The sequence below is a fragment of the Entelurus aequoreus genome, linkage group LG13 (assembly GCF_033978785.1).
Source record: "Entelurus aequoreus isolate RoL-2023_Sb linkage group LG13, RoL_Eaeq_v1.1, whole genome shotgun sequence".
Lineage (NCBI taxonomy): Eukaryota > Metazoa > Chordata > Actinopteri > Syngnathiformes > Syngnathidae > Entelurus > Entelurus aequoreus.
The window spans coordinates 22,175,645-22,193,639 of record NC_084743.1 but is presented as its reverse complement, the minus strand read 5'-3'; the positions used below and the strand labels follow the sequence as shown (position 1 = coordinate 22,193,639).

General features: G+C 39.6%; 1 protein-coding gene across 1 annotated transcript in view; it reads right to left on the bottom strand.

The window, feature by feature from the left end:
- The window catches only part of LOC133663250 (obscurin-like protein 1), a 93,197-nt gene extending 77,470 nt beyond the window's left edge, over nt 1–15,727 (bottom strand). Inside the window, exon 1 of the mRNA XM_062067590.1 lies at nt 14,713–15,727. Within this exon, the coding sequence (XP_061923574.1) occupies nt 14,713–15,727 (1,015 nt within the window). The remainder of the gene's footprint in view (nt 1–14,712) is intronic.
- Between the last annotated feature and the right edge of the window lie 2,268 nt (nt 15,728–17,995).

Here is a 17,995-nt window from a genome sequence, read left to right as displayed (position 1 = left end):
TTTTAATGGCCAAAGGTATAAATGTGTATGTCCAAGTTGAAGGAAATGGCAGGCCGTCTTCTTTTGATAGATTTATTACAATCTTTGGCAAGCTCGGTAATGTTTGCTGTGGTCTGGAACAACATGGCACACAAACAACATATTAAATAAGCTCAAATATACCTACAAATGAGGCATAATGATGCAATATGTACGTACAGCTAGCCTAAACAGCATGTTAGCATTGATTAGCTTGCAGTCATGCACTGACCAAATATGCCTGATTCGCACTCCAACAAGTCAATAACATCAACAAAGCGCACCGTTGTGCATTCACGCACAGTATAAAACGTTTGGTGGACAAAATGAGAAAAAGAAGGGGTGGAAGATTTTACATGTAAACAAACTGTTGCGTCAAAGTCCACACTATGGTGAGTTCAAGAACCGCCGAAATTAGTAGGACAAAACGATGTTCACCAAATACACATCAGTGAAGCACACACACAAACATATTAAACAGTGGGATTTCTAACAATTGGGAAGGTTTGTGTCATGTTTGTCCTCAAACAAAAAACATACTAAAACAAAAATAATATTTGTGGAGGGGGGCGTGGCCTGCGGGTCTGCCGCGGAACGGGATGTGCAAGGACCGGCCTCGAAGACAGCGACAGGTGAGTAGATGGCCCAGGTGGCCCTTGTTATCTAATCACCTGTCGCCTTTATTAGCAGCAGCCGGAACGAGACACGTGGTTGGAGGTAGGAGTTGGAGAGAAAGAGAGACACACACACACGGAGAGCGCATGCATCAACACGCCTGGAAAAGACTGCTGAAAAGCAATCCGGACTGTTGAATAAAAATAAAAAGACTATATTCAAACTGTCTACCGGGCTCACGAAGACCTATCGGACTCAGGAGAACCCTCGCAGCAGAGAGACGTTTACAATATTTTTCCCCCATCTTTTTCCATTTTCAATCCTTTTTTAAAAATGCTCCAGGGAGCCACTAGGGCGGCACTAAAGAGCCGCGTGTTGCTGACACCTGGTATAGATAATGTATATAAATATTTGTCAATTAAATTGTGTTAACATGTTTCTGTATTTGATTCAGATCCTTCTTAACATGTAAAAATCAGGGAATTTGCACTTTTCCTGATCAAAGACAAAAGTTGGCGGAACTCTGATTCTGTGACGTGTGGTGACCTTCACGCCACGTGACCATGGCCGCCTTAATGCACGGTCTTACCTGGGCTTTGTGTAGCGATTGTGTACTCACTCTCTCGGCTGCATTGTTTTTTCCTGCTGTTAGGGGCGAGCGTCCTGACTACTGAACATAAATATATTTTAATTATGGATTATATCTTTGCTTTGTTGCTGTCTGTTTAGTATAATTATGAGGTTTTTTTCTGAACTGTCTTTTCAGAGCAGGGGGGTTGAGGTTTGGGGCGGAAGAGCCCCAAAACCCCCTCAGCCCGCAGCCCTGAGGCCACGACAGCCCTGCACGAGAGGCATTGATGCATTTGGAAGTTTTTTTTTTTAAACATATAATTGACATTTCTCTGATCCAGGGGTGTCCAAACTTTTTTCACTGAGGGCCACACTCTGCAAAATTACAGCATTTGATGTTTAATTTTCAAAACCAATACGATCAATATTGTAACCCTTAGGGCTCGCCTCAATTTTGGTAAATGTTAAAGGTCCCGGGGACCCAAAAGGGTCTCAACCATTAAAAGTTTAAAAACAATATATATACTAAACACATTTTTACATTATGTACATTAACTTCAGATATATCTGTTGCCATGAACTTTTTATTTGTTTATGTTGTAATGCCCTTTTTTTTCAAAGAAACCCTTAATATGGCAAAACCACAAAATATGCAACACTTTCCCCAAAACATTTTTAAAGACGGAATATTTAATATGAAGTAATTGGAACCTTAAATCGGTAAATAATTGATTTTGGTTAATTATTTTATTTTTTTAACAATGACATTTTAAAGAAAATCTGACTAAAGCTTTCTAGTATCAGATCGATAAGCCCCCACTCATAAAACTGTGAAAAATAAGTCATACTGTATATGAATATATACAATTTTTACTTTCAACGCTTAAATCTCTTGATCAACTTCAGATTTATCCACTTATTATCACTTATTATTATTATTTTTTAGCTATGCCAGTTCTAAAACAAAAAACTGCCTGCATGGCAGCTTTGTGTTATTAGTGTCAGTATTGCAGCATTTTCTCGTTACATTACACCTGTATCTTTCATTACACTTTTTATGGTTTTTTTTTAATGGTATTTACAACATTTTCTACGGACCGCACGTCGGACACCCCTGTCTAATAAATGTTAAGACAGGTCGCTCATTAAGATAACAAGAAATGATTACCATGAATTGATTTACGTGGGCCCCGACTTAAACAAGTTGAAAAACGTATTCGGGTGTTACCATTTAGTGGTCAATTGTACGGAATACTGTGCAATCTACTAATAAAAGTTTCAATCAATCAATCAAAATAGAAGGCTATAATTTACTTACATAATCATGACTTTCATTATCAAATACTTTGTTACAGCCTATTTATTTACCTTTGTAAAATTATCAACCATTTGGGGTCTTACCTTTTTATTTTTATGTGAATTATATGTGCCTGTCCTTCTCTTAATTTGTTGTAAAAGTATGATCGCCTTCTGTTTTGTCTGAAAGTCCAGTTTGGAGAAGTTCCGGAGCTTGGATACATAATCTTCTATATTGGCAACCAGATTCAGTCATTCAGCAAAGCAATGAAAAAAATTGTGCTTGCATGTGTCTCGTTTCAGCTGGCTTCTTCTCTAAAAAGAGACAGTAACAACCAGCACCTGCTAGCTCGTGTACGCCCCCCCTCCTCTTCATGGTGAGTCAGGGTACTACAGCACCTCGCAGCATGATTGTTCTGTATTTATAGTCTGATTATCACCAATAACAATGTCACACTTGCATTAAATACACTACGCAGGCTGTCGATTCCACAGTGTATAAACTAGAAGGCCATGGTGTAAAATTGTTTCTGCAAACATTACATTGGCGATATTTGATCAGGAAATGTGCAAGTTTATTGATTTCTACTTGAGAAAAATTATGGTTTTAGTTCATTTCAAACATGCTTACAGTTACGATATGGTACATAACATACTTCCTGTTTCTTGTTACGACATGACAGAAACGATTGTAATCAAATCCTACAGAAACGATTGTAATCATAAAGGAAATACAATCGTAACACAGTTTAATGGACAAATTAGGGCTGTCTCTAAATAGTCGAAGAGTCTATTCTATGATTGGAATCGAAGGAGTAACCTTGCGGGCGAATTGGGGGGTGATCAGTTAATACCTGCTGGGACCCCTGCATACAGCATGTGTACATTGACTGCATTCATCAAGTCTTCTTTAAAAATTAGAAAAACGACAACTGCATGCAGACAAATAGCTCTATGAGAGTAAGAGATCAATCTTAGTTTCGACTGTCATTGCTTCCAGGTTAGGCACGTCGCTAAAAGAAGCTGGTGTGTTTTTGCCTATTAATATATGTATATATTTTTGTCTAAAACAGTGGTTCTTAACCTTGTTGGAGGTACCGAACCCCACCAGTTTCATATGTGCATTCACCGAACCCTTCTTTAGTGAAAAATAAAATGTTGTTTTTTTTCAAATTCAAGACAGTTATATGTTTTTGGTAACACTTTAGTATGGGGAACATATTCTAAGCAACAAAGACTTAATTTAGAATTTTTTTGGACACTAGGGGAACATATTCTAAGTAACAAAGACTTAATTTAGAGTTTTTTGGACACTAGGGGAACATATTCTAAGTAACAAAGACTTAATTTAGAGTTATTTGGTTAGGGTTAGGGCCAGGGTTAGGGTTATAATAAGGCCACGCCGAATAAGGCATTAATAAGTACTTAATAATGACTAGTTAAGAGCCAATATGTTACTAATGCGCATGTTAATAAGCAACTTATTAATGGTGAATATGTTCCCCATACTAAAGTGTTACCATGTTTTATTACTGGTGCACAAAATGAACCGTGCATGAACATCACCTTGTTCAAAGAACAAAACCTACACAGTGCATAAACTCACAACAAATTACACACCTGCAAATCAGTCTGACTTCTGCTGTTGCCGTATTCGTAATACGCCGATAGGGAGAAGTTTTTATTTACATGATGAGTCGGGTGTGTCTTGACCTCCGCCGAACCCCTGAGCCCGACTCACCGAACCCCTAGGGTTCGATCGAACCCAGGTTAAGATCCACTGGTCTAAAATAATATTTTACTAATAGTGTAGGGAGAATGTTTCCACATTGGACGCGCTGCTCTCAGACACGTAGCTCGACGTGCCATTGTACGCCTCTGGCCGGCTATAATGCCGCCCTCGGCCCCGGTGCATGGTCCTCGCCAAAAATCCGACATTGCGAACGAGGATGAACCGCCTCGCCCCAAAGGTGTCGTTCTCCTTTTGCAAAGGTAAGGTTTTCCGCTGGTTTACATACAGAAACTTTGTTACAACTTTTACTTCCTTTATTTAGTCAAGTTTAATGTCTTCTTGGTGCTGCGCGTGTAACCCCTTGCTGAATGCACTGTAATCGTAGTGAGCTCAAGCCTCCTGAACTCTGTGTTTGTTGCAATGATGGACAGGAGACGTGAGTGATGTTATCAATCAAAGTTTACTTATATAGCCCTAAATCACGAGTGTCTCAAAGGGCTGCACTGTTTATTTCCTGATGTGGAATGGAATGTGCACCTTGATCATGGACGTACTAAACTGGCGGCTGTAATGCCAGTCCAGCCTATTTATAGCCCGTTTCTGTTAAACGCTCCAGAGAAGAGGACCTCACAAATTGTGGTTTGCCGTAAATTCCGTACTATAAGAAGCTACTTTTTTCCCGAAACTTTCATCAGCCGTACTGCCGTGTTACACTTACCATTTGGAAACAATCAAATTATGTAAATAAACATTTACAGACTGTTTTTGTGTAAATAACTCTATTCACAACGGATAAACACTATATTGCCAAAAGTATTTGGCCAGCCATCCAAATGATGAGAATCAGGTGTCCTAATCACTTGGCCCGGTGTATAAAACCAAGCACTTAGACATGGAGACTGTTTCTACAAACATTTGTGAAAGAATGGGCCGCTCTCAGTGATTTCCAGCGTGGAACTGTCATAGGATGCTACCTGTGCAACAAATACAGTCGTGAAATTTCCTCGCTCCCAAATATTCCAAAGTTAACTTTATTATAAGAAAAGTGGAGAGTTTGGGAACAACAGCAACTCAGCCACCAAGTGGTAGGCCACGTAAACTGACAGAGAGGGGTCAGCGGATGCTGAAGCGCATAGTGCAAAGACTTTCTGCACAGTCAGTTGCTACAGCGCTCCAAACTTCATGTGACCTTCCAATTAGCCCACGTACAGTACGCAGAGAGCTTCATGGAATGGGTTTCCATGGCCGAGCAGCTGCATCTAAGCCATACATCACCAAGTCCGATGCAAAGCGTGGGATGCAGTGGACTCTAGAGCAGTGGAGACACCTTCTCTGGAGTGATGAATCACGCTTTTCCATCTGGCAATCTGATGGACCAGTCTGGGTTTGGAGGTTTCCAGGAGAACGCTACATTTCGGACTGCATTGTGCCGAGCGTGAAATTTGGTGGAGGAGGAATTATGGTGTGGGGTTGTTTTTCAGGAGTTGGGCTTTGCCCCTTAGTTCCAGTGCAAGGAACTTTGAATGCTCCAGGATACCAAAACATTTTAGACAATTCCATGGGATGGCACTTCAAGTTCATATGTGAGTAAAGGCAGGTGGCCAAATACTTTTGGCAATATAGTGTATCTACGGCCTATAGTCCGAGACGGCTAATATATTGTAAAATATTTTATTCTTCTAAAATTCAGCGGGTGCGGCTTATATCCGGTGCGCTCTATAGTCCAGAAAATACGGTAGCTTTTTTTTTAAGGTGGAAAAAGTCGCAAATGAGCACTTTGTTTTGTTCACTTTAATGAAAGACTGTATTCCTTCTATAAGTACCTTGAATTCACTTTAGAATATTCACTGTACAAGTGTTAGGGCACATCTATTTGACGTTATTGACCCCTGGTGACCAGTCAGTGTACACTACTACGTATCACCCTATGTTTATTTCTGTTTTTTAAAAAGGCCAAAGATTTGACTTGATCGTTAACAATTGTCATAATCTTACGTAGCAGGTTTCACTATAAAAATCCTTGGTCAAAGACAGCCCTAAGACAAATAATAATACACAGTAGGTAAGTAAAGTACACAGTAGGTAGTAAACACCAGAAGGTAGCATCTGTGAGCAGATAAAACGGTATCATTTCTTTTTCTTTCGGACTTATCAGGGTGGTAGTGCATTTTTAATGCGTCCATCTAACCCAGGGGTGTCCAAAGTGCGGCCCGGGGGCCATTTGCGGCCCGCAGGTCATTTTTTTACGGCACATTTTAAAAATATGATTGAAAAAATATAAAAAACATTAAAAGTGGTATTTAAAGAGCAAACAGGTAAAATGTAACAAGAAAATGTAGCAATGTTTACTCTAATAACACAAAGCTGCCATGTAGGCTGTTTCTTTCTTTAAAAAATAATAATGAATCAAAATCAATGTCATTATGAATTATTGACCTATTCAAGGCTCCAATTACGTCACATTAAATATTTTGAGATATTTTTTGGTGAAAATGTTGCATATTTTGTGTTTACCATGTAAAAAAACGAGCTGTTTTTTTTTTTTAAAAAAAGGGCCTAAAACGAACAAACAAAAAGCATAAAAACAATAAAACTTATAATTGACAGATAGATCTGAAGTTGATCTCGAGATTATTGTGTTAAAAGTAAACAGTAAAAAAAATAAAATTATAATTTATTTTTTAACACTTTAATGAGTAGGACCATTTTGGATCCCCTACAATTTTAGTGTGATTAGTTTTTAAGTGTCATTGCTCAAAAAATAATAATGAATTAAAATCAATGGTGTTATGAGTTATTGACCTTTTTAAGGCTCCAATTATTAAATACTCTCAAATATCCCACTTAAAAATGTTATTGGGTGAAAGTACTGCATATTTTGTGTTTTTTTCATTTAAAAAAAAGGGTTTTCTTTGACAAAAAGAGCATACAATTTAAATCTTTAAAAAATTGTATATTGACAGATAGACCTAATGTTGATCTAGAGATTTAAAAACTTGAATAGTAACACAAATAATAATACTGAATAATGACACATTTTTTTATATTTTTTGGACCAAAACCCTTTGGGGATCAAGCCTGAGTGGAAGCCTAAAAGTATATTTTTTATACATATATTGTATTGGTTTTTAAAATAAAAAATACCAAATTGGCCCCTACTAGCTTTGATTTTTCAATGTGCGGCCCTCAGTGGAAAACGTTTGGACACCCCTGATCTAACCTAAAACTAACCCAGACCCACTGTATTTTTTTAAAAAATTATTATTATTTCATTTTATACTATTAAATATGTTATTTTTCGTCATGAAAAGGGATGTTTTGCTTTACGTGCCTCCCATGATGATTGCACATTTCTTCATTAAGTGTGTTTCATGAGGTAGTCTCGTAAGCGTGACATCATTATCTTGAATAAATCGACAATAAAGTGCAGAAAAATGCAAAGCGTACGTGAGCTGAAAGGTGCCTGTCGCTGCTGCCCTTTTACAGAGAGGCAGTGCGGCTGAGATTTTTAAAACCAAAAGAAAAGAAAAAAGAGCGGCTCATATAATTTTTTTATACAGATAAAGATAAGACCACAAACAGTTTTCAGTTTTTATCCCCAAAATTAGATGGCACAAAGATGTATTAGGCCTAAGTGTGTTATTCTCTTACAGTGAATTTGGAAAGCATTCACAGTGCTTCACTTTTTCCACATTTTGTTATGTTAGCACCTTGTTTGAAAATAAAATACATTCATTTTTGTCCTCATAATTCTACAGCAGTGTTTCCCATAAACTGCCGAGATACCTGTGGCGGTGGGGGCGTGGCTATGGGCGTGGTCACCATGGCATCATCGAGTAATTTGCGTAATTTACTACAATGATTTGATTTTCTCTAAAAAAGCTAAAAAAATGTATACTTACTAATTAATAATAACAGTTTTGTTTTAAACGTCCATCCATCCATCCATCCATCCATTTTACAATATAATTACAACACTTTATGTACATATTTATATACAGATTTGAACAATAAGTTATTCACTGAAATATATTTATTAATTGTGGTTCTTACAAAAAATTAGCTTATAAAATATAAAAGCTAAAATGTCTCAAAGCTCGGCCCCTTTAATTATTGTATACTAAATAATTTAACTTTAGCCTACCACTACAACCATATTATTTACCAGCAACATAAAGTGAAACAGAGGCAGAGGTGTCCTGCCACAGTCAGTAACAAATAAACAGAAAACAGTAGTGGTGGTAGATAGACACAGAGCTTCATCAAACATCTGATCCACTGAACAAAGAGCTCCAAAAATCTTGAACTTTAGACTGCCATCAGTTTTACTCCCTACACTTAACCATGTGTTTCCTACTGCCTGCAGACTTTGCACCCTTTGTTATATACACATGTTGTGTTTCTAATATAAATACATTTAATAAAGTCAAATACAAATAAGGCAACAAGAGAAGTATCCTACACTTCTCTTTTGTAAAGTAAATCTGAACAGCCGATATGGGCATCTACATCAACTATATGATTTGCCTGAGAATCTGGAGAGGACAAAAAAAAAAAATATATATATATATATTTTTTTTTTTTTTGTGGCGGACGTAATTCTTTCGTGGCGGGCCGCCACAAATAAATGAATGTGTGGGAAACCCTGCTACAGACAATACGAAAAGTTTTGTTTTTTTATTTTGCAAATTTTTTTGCAGTATTTGCTCAATACTTTGTTGATGCACCATTGGCAGCAATTACAGCCTCAGGTCTTTTTGAATACGACGCCACAAGCTTGGCACAATCATTTTTTTGGGGTAGTTTCGCCTATTCCTTTTTGCAGCACCTCTCAAGCTACATCAGGTTAATAAATACGAAGTTTTTGTCATCATCCAGGATGTCTCTGTATATCGCTGCATTCATCTTTCCCGCTATCTTAACTAGTCTCCCAGTTCCTGCCGCTGGAAAAACATCCCCCCTGCATGATGCTGCCACCTCTATGCTTCACTGTCAGGATGGTATTGGTCTGGTGATGAGTGAATGCCTGGCATTCACGCCAAAGAGTTCAATCTTTGTCTCATCAGACTAGAGAATTGTGTTTCTCATGGTCTGAGAGTCTTTCAGGGGCATTTTGGCAAACATCCATGAAGGAATAGCTACCGACAGGCCACTATACCATATAGGCCTGATTGGTGGATTGCTGCAGACATGGTTGTTCTTCTGGAAGGTTCTCCTCTCTCCACAGAGGAATGCTGTAGCTCTGACAGAGTGACCGTCAGGTTCTTGGTCAACTCCCTGACTAGACTAAGATGAATGCAGCAATGTGCAGAGACATACTGGGTGAAAACCAAGGCTTCTCATCCGACCTGATGTAGCTTGAGAGGTGCTGCAAATTAGGGATGTGCGTATCGATCCTGTGGTATCGATATATCGATACTCACACGCTACTCATTTGGCATCACTTTTCTGAAAAAAGTATCGATATAAACCAAAAAACGGCGTGTGGGGGGTGCAAGCATCACTTTCAGATGTTTTTGATGACTTACTTAACTTACTATGTGCTGGGACACCCCTGTACCTGGCAGAGTATAGAGCTGGCCCAGTCACGTCACAGGAGCGTTGTCAACGTGCAACACACACACAGCCAGCCGACAGCGATGCAGCCAGGCATATCCAGTGTCAGGCATTGTTTATTTTATTTTTTTACTGAATATTTTTGTTTAAATGATTATCCTAAATTCAAATAATTTCCACACAGGGGAATTTACTGTTAGTTGAAAATTATAATAAAAATTAATTAAAATTAGTTGAAAATTGCTTGAGTATTTAAAACAAGATAAGAAAGAGATACAATTTGGAGATTCTTCATCTTTGCATTACAGTTTTATTTTTTTCCAAGAAAATCTTGTAATATATGATTGAATGTGATTTTGCTTTTAATCTGTAACATGATTTCTTACATTTCAAAAACATTAGCCTATTTCATGTTTCATTAATTGCTAATTATATCACAAACTTTAAAAATAACTGCAGCTTCTTGCGATTCGGATTTGACAGTTATTTGGAAAGCCCTAATATCTAATTATTATTATATATAATATATAATTATTATTATATATAATATTTAATTTATTTTTCATATTTATGTTATTTATTTTAATTTTACTTTTATTATATATTGACCATAATACATGTGGTATAAATGGTCTGTATTTGTCTTGTGATTTGTCTTAAATAATAATAGTAATAATATTTTTGACTGACAAAAATTGCCAATAAGAAATGAATGGTATCGTTATCGGTATCGATGAAAATGCAAAAAAAAGTATCGGTATCGTATCGAATCCTAATAGTGTGGTATCGCCCATCCCTACTGCAAATAGGAATGGGCAAAACTGCCCAAAGATAGGTGTGCCAAGCTTGTGGCATCTTATTCAAAAAAACTTCAGGTTGTAAGTGCATCAACAAAGTCTTGAGCAATACTTATGTACATATCATTTTTGTAGTTTTTTTAGTTGTATTTAATTTACATACAAAATAAAAACTTGCACCCTGTCATAATGTGGTACTGTCTGTAGAATTTAGAGGACAAAAATGAATGTATTTAGTTTTAAAATGAGACTGCAACGTAACAAAATGTGGAAAAAGTGAATACTTTCGGGATGCACTGCATCTCTGCTACATTGTAACGTTTTCCGCAATGGTGTGCCGTCAGGGCCAGCGAGGCCTTCTCTGCTGGCCTAACATAACCAGAAATCATGATCATAATTGAAGATAAAAGTAATGTTTTAACTAGAGATGTCCGATAATGGCTTTTTTGCCGATATCCGATATTCCGATATTGTCCAACTCTTAGTTACCGATTCCGATATCAACCGATACCGATATATACAGTGGTGGAATTAACACATTATTATGCCTCATTTTGTTGTGATGCCCCGCTGGATGCATTAGACAATGTAACAAGGTTTTCCAAAATAAATCAACTCAAGTTATGGGAAAAAAAATGCCAACATGGCACTGCCATATTTATTATTGAAGTCACAAAGTGCATTATTTTTTTTAACTTGCCTCAAAACAGCAGCTTGGAATTTAGGACATGCTCTCCCTGAGAGAGCATGAGGAGGTTGAGGTGGGCGGGGTGTTTCAGCGGGGGGTATATATTGTAGCGTCCCGGAAGAGTTAGTGCTGCAAGGGGTTCTGGGTATTTGTTCTGTTGTGTTCATGTTGTGTAACGGTGCGGATGTTCTCCCGAAATGTGTTTGTCATTTTTGTTTGGTGTGGGTTCACAGTGTGGCGCATATTTGTAACAGTGTTAAAGTTGTTTATACGGGTACCCTCAGTGCGACCTGTATGGCTGTTGACCAAGTATGCCTTGCATTCGCTTGTGTGTGTGATACGCCGTAGATATTATGTGATTGAGCCGGCACGAAATTGCAGTGCCTATAAGGCACGCCCCCAATATTGTTGTCTGGGTGGAAATCGGGAGAAATTCGGGAGAATGGTTGCCCCGGGAGATTTTCGGGAGGGGCACTGAAATTCGGGAGTCTCCCGGGAAAATCGGGAGGGTTGGCAAGTATGACTGGGAGACGCAATCGCTCTGTACTTCTCCCTATGTCCCTGTAACACTGCGTACAGCGGCGTTTTAAAAAGTCATAAATGTTACTTTTTGAAACCGATACCGATAATTTCCGATATTACATTTTAAATCATTTATCAGCCGATAATATCGGCAGTCCGATATTATCGGACATCTCTAGTTTTAACTTATCTAAAAGTATTCATATTCTCTTCATGTCATTTTGTGCTCCTTCCACTGCTGTTGTTTTTAGGTTAGAGTTTTTATCCAATCAGAATTCAGCTAGCTTATGTTGCCATGCTGGTCTTCAGAATTAACAATGCGGGCGTTTGTGCACACTGTAAGTGAACGGGCACATACAGTTGATAGATAATTGCAATTGCCAATCAGATCACGAGTTGTTGTTAGTAAGACCTTCTAGCTGGCCTCACGTTGAAAGTGACATTTACGCGTCCTGTGATTGGATACTCACTTGGGAGTCCCAAGTGAGTATCCAATCACAAGTTGCCAAAACAGGAAGTGGCACCGGAGCCATAGAAAGCCACAGAAAACTCACCAGTACTCACAAAGAAGGAGAGCAAAATGTTGATTAGGTGGCAGATATACAGTGGGGCAAAAAAGTATTTAGTCAGCCACCCATTGATTGTCAATGGGTGGCTGACTAAATACTTTTTTGCCCCACTGTATATTTGCAAGGCCATTTTCGAGAAGGATACTTAAAGAGTAACTACATCTTATGAGACGTAGTCGGCCAACACCGGAAGCTATCCCGGCGGTGAAATTGTTTGCCCGCCACTTTCACACGAAATGAACTGACTACGACCGACTACCGACTACGAGTGGTACCACTGGCTTGTACGGCGTCGAATGGGTGCAACAAATTGTGAGTTCAAATATTTTATTTCTTATTTTTTTCCATGTTTCATTTTTTTTTAAATACAATTCTTTTAATTTTGACAGTACCACGTAAGACATGTTTTAATTGCTGAAGCTGGTTTATTGAATGTTAAATGCGCCGAAAAATAGACCGTTTTGTACACTGTTGAGGGGATTCAATGGACAGGAGTGTGCAAGTGTGTTTCTGTATAGCAGGGGTGTCCAAACTTTTTCCACTGAGGGCCGCACACGGAAAAATTTAATCATGCGGGGGCCATTTTGATATTTTTCATTTTCAAACCTTAACAAAATATATGGATTTTTTTTTTAACCTTTAGGGCTCCCGGGCACCATAAAGGGTCTCAGTCATTAAAATGTAAAAAAATAAGTCAAATTGTTATTATTTTTTATTTAACGCTTACAGTAAATCTCTATATTAACTTCAGGTTGATATAAAGTAAAAAAAAAAAAAAAAGGTTTTATGCATTTTCTGTCAAAGACAACTTTGTTTTTTATTGTAAAACTGAAATATGCAGTATTTAGTAATTAGAGCCCTAAAATATCAATAATGCAAGACACCGTTGATTTTAATTCTTTAATATTTTTGAGTAATCACAGTAAAATGTTAAATAAAATCCTACTAAATATATAATGGATCCAAAAGGTCCCCACTCATAAAGTGATACATTTTTATTAGTTTTTTTTTAAACTTTTAACACTTAAATTACGAGATCAACTTCAGATATATCTGTCGATTTTACGTTTGAACTATTATTTTTTTTGTATTATGCTCTTTTATCAAATAAAACTTTGATGTTGTTTTATGGCAACCACACAATATATGCAATATTTTTTCCACATAAAACATTTTAAAGTGACATTTTTAAAGTAATAATTCATTGTAACAGAGATTTTCTGTCTTTTTTTTTTGAGCAATGGCAAAAAAAATAAAAATAAACAAAGACAAAAGAAAAGAAAAAACAGCCTGCATGGCAGCTTTGTGTCAACATTGCAACTTTTTCTCGTTAGATTTCACCTCATTCCACTTTTTTTAAATGTTTTTTTAAATTTTTGCAATACTATCAATTTTGCAATTTTTGCAGAATGTGTGGGGGGCCGGTAAACGATTAGCTGCGGGCCGCAAATGGCCCCCGGGCCGCACTTTGGACACCTCTGCTGTATAGTATCTCCAGCCGTGTACATGTGGTGTCCTGGGCATGACGTTAAAGTGCATCCGGCAGTGGAAGCTCCTCTATGGGGTCTTGGGGCTCTAGGAGGTTAACCCCTTTACTACTGTTACCCCAGGTGGCCCTTGGCAAAGGATACGGTGAAGACCTCAACGGCGGAGCAGGCGGAAGACGGTAGATTTAAGAACCACCACAACGGCTGCGATGGCGGAAGAAGGCTGCAGCAGAAAAGGGTCCCCAGTCGTCTTGGACTCCATGCCACTGGACCCTGACCCGATTCTGTCAAGGGTCGTGTGGTGACTGTCTGTGCACCAGTCTCCCCACGTCAAACTAAGTCACGCACAGGCATCCTCCATAAAGGGATACACCCCTACCAGGAGGATCGTCATACTCGTTCGAGTGACCGCCGATGATGATGACGTGGTGACATAAATGACGGTATTTTGAGAGGTGAAGTCGGACTAAGTAGGACATCACTGAAGTCCTGGGTGAGAAACGCACGGCCCGCTACTGGTTTTCAGTATGTGCTTTGAGTTTGGACTTCTCAGTGCCATGTAAGAAATATGATCCCCATCCTTCTCTCTCTCCGTCTCCCAGTGATTCCACAAGCTCAGTGACTTTGCAGACATTACACTGCTGCTGGCATATACCTAATGAGCTCAGTGCACCTTCTTGGACACATCACACTGATGTCATTCCAGCATCAAATGAAAGGAAATCCTATCCAAGGACTCGACACCACACACACGCACGCATCCCTCTCAATCTTTACAGGCTGACAGCGGGTATAAATTCACTTTCTGACTGGTGTGTAATAGGCTTCAGTAAATAATATCTCAAAGTAATCTTTGACTTACCCTTTACTGAGAGGTGCACCGCACTGAGGGTTTGGCCCGCTGTATTGGACGCTGCACAAACGTAGACTCCGTTATCCTTCTGCTTGCAGTACCGAACCTTGAGTGTAAAGTATCCTTCTCTATCTTCGTATAACAAATAACGCCTTCCAGATAGTATGAGCCGTCCATCCTTTCTCCAAATTATTTCGGGTTTGGGTTTTCCAGTCACAAAACAGCGGAATTTTGCATGTTTACCCTCTGTCACGGCAAACATCTTCACCCTGGTCGACATGGTCGTCGTTTCGTCTTTGTGTTGATTGGACAGCTGCCTGCTGCTCCTGTGTTTCCCTTGATGAGCTTTCCTGTGGCCGTTGGCGTAGCCGTTCCGGTTCCCGTCGTCCTCGTGTCCGGGGCCCGCGTCGACAAGCAGCACGGCTCCTGCCAGTGCTTCCCCGGACTCGTTCCGCGCCTTACATGTGTATACGCCGCCATCCGGCGCACGAGTCTTAGAGATCTTGAGCTGGAACCAGCCGCCGTCCTGGTAACTCACACTGAAGTGAGTGCTTTCAAATATTTCGCTGAGTTTCCTGCCGTCCTTCTCCCAGGTGACTTCGGGTCGCGGGTTCCCCCAGACCTTACAGGAGAAGACTGCGTCTTCTCCGCGTCCAACACGAGTTGATAAGGGTTTGATGAGGAATCGTGGTTTATTCTCCTCTCTTAACTCTATCTCTTGTGCCTCACCCTCCACCTTCAGTGTGGCAGCTGCGTATGTTTCGCCAATGCTGTTTTTGGCTTTGCATATGTACTGCCCGCTATCCTCTATGGCAACTGTAGGTATGATCAGGTTGTAAACATTTCCATCCTCAAAGACTCTGTATCGTCCTTGCAGGTCGATCTTTTCATTGTTCCTCTCCCATAAAACTGCAGGTCTTGGATCACCACTGATCTGACACTTCAGGACCGCATCCGTTCCGCTCTGCACCACCACTGGTCTGGGATACGCCAGGAAGCGCGGTGCACCACCAAACACATCCATGTTTGCTCCGTCAGCCTAGTTTCAGGTACAGCTGCTCAGGACAGCCAAACTATTCACAGGCCACCGGAACAGTCCCGATCCTTCAATGGAAATTTCTAAAAAATAAAAAAAAATACAAACATTTTAAATGGAGTAATTTTATACACAGTGGAACCTCAAATTAAAGCGCCTCTATTTGCAAACTTTTCAATTTACAAACTTTTAGGCCGTGCCAAATGTGAACGAATAATCTCTCTTTGAACAAACCCTTCATTCATTAATTGTTTTCTTCCGCCTGCAAGCAAAGAGCAGGCCGCGGCTTTTCAGTGAGGAGGCGCACCTACCTAGGTTCCATTCTAAAGGCTAACCTTTCCTTGTGATAAAATGGCAACCAAGGTAATCAAAAAGGTTAACCAACGAACAAGATTTCTCTACAGAATCTCCTCTCTGGTCAACAAAAGCACCTTGAGGATTCTGGCGGGAACTCTCGTTCAACCCTTTTTCGATTACGCATGCACCTCCTGGTACCCCAGCACCTCCAAAACCCTCAAATCTAAACTCCAAACATCTCAGAACAAGCTAGTCAGGTTACTTCTAGACCTCCACCCCAGATCCCACCTCACTCCTACCCACTTCTCTAAAGTGGGCTGGCTCAAGGTGGAGGACAGAGTTAAACAACTTGCACTGAGCCTAGTCTATAAAATCCGCTACACCTCCCTGATACCGAAGTACATGTCAAACTACTTCCTTAACGTAAATGACGGCCATAACCACAACACCAGGGGGAGCTCCACTAACCACGTTAAACCCAGATTCCGAACTAACAAAGGTCTTAACTCATTCTCTTTCTATGCCACATCAATGTGGAATGCGCTCCCAACAGGTATAAAAGAAAGGGCATCTCTATCCTCCTTCAAAACCGCAATAAAAGTTCACCTCCAGGCAGCTACAACCCTAAACTAACACCCTCCCCGGATTGCTAATAATCAAATGTAAACAATCAAATGCAGATACTTTTTCTTATGCCTTCTGATCTCTCTCTCTCTCTCTCTCTCTCTCTCTCTCTCTCTCTCTCTCTCTCTCTCTCTCTCTCTCTCTCTCTCTCTCTCTCTCTCTCTATGTCCACTACTTGATGTCCATATCCTACACCCCCCCCCCCTCCACACCCCTGATTGTAAATAATGTAAATAATTCATTGTGATTATCTTGTGTGATGACTGTATTATGATGATAGTATATATGATAGTATATATCTGTATCATGAATCAATTTAAGTGGACCCCGACTTAAACAAGTTGAAAAACTTATTTGGGTGTTACCATTTAGTGGTCAATTGTACGGAATATGTACTTCACTGTGCAACCTACTAATAAAAGTCTCAATCAATCAATCAATCAATCAGCCCTCCACGTCACTTGCTGCACATTTCAGTACACTACCAGTCTCTTTTCTGCTCTTCACCCCTCTCCTGCGTGGAGAGTTTATTAGGTGACGACAGATGATGCGCTAGCTGTTCAAAGCCGGGACCCGGGGTGGACCACTCATCTGTGCATCAGTTGAAGACGTCTCTACGCTGCTGACTTGTCTCCACTCAAGATGATTCCCTGCTGGCCCCACTATGGACTGGGCTCTCACACTATTAACTAGATCCACTCGACGTCCATTGCGCCGGTTGCCCAGTTGTCCCCACATCTGCCGTCCCCTCCAAGGTTTCTCATTGTATCCCATTGGTTTGATGATATCATGCGCTGTCATGTGTGTCAGTAGAAATGTTCAACAAGAATTCCACTTCACATACTGAAAACATGTTGCGGAAAGTTGCAGATGTTTGTGTTTTAGCTGTGCATGTGCTAACACTAGGCCTGTTATGACATCATACAGTAAGTGACTGTAAAATGTCCATATTTTCTACTATATTCTGTAGCAGTGTCTGTAATTAGTCCCTCCAGGATGTTGCAATCTTGCGATCTCACCGATTCACGCAAATTCTACCAATCTTCGCAAATCATGCGTGGCGTTTCATCTTCCAATCCCCGCCATTTCCCAGCACTTTTTTCCCAAACGAATTGTTCATTTCAGCACTTAAACGCAAAGCAAATGTCTAACCAATCAAATGTCTCCCTGCATCACTGTGGGCGATTTTGCAACAACTTTTTGAAAAAGCTGCCATATCAGGTAATTTAGGCCACAACAAATCACAAAAAATTACCAGAAAATCCTTTCATTTGCTTATTATCATGTTTACCAACAAACTGATTGGAAACTCAAAAGCTTTGGAATCAAAAGTGA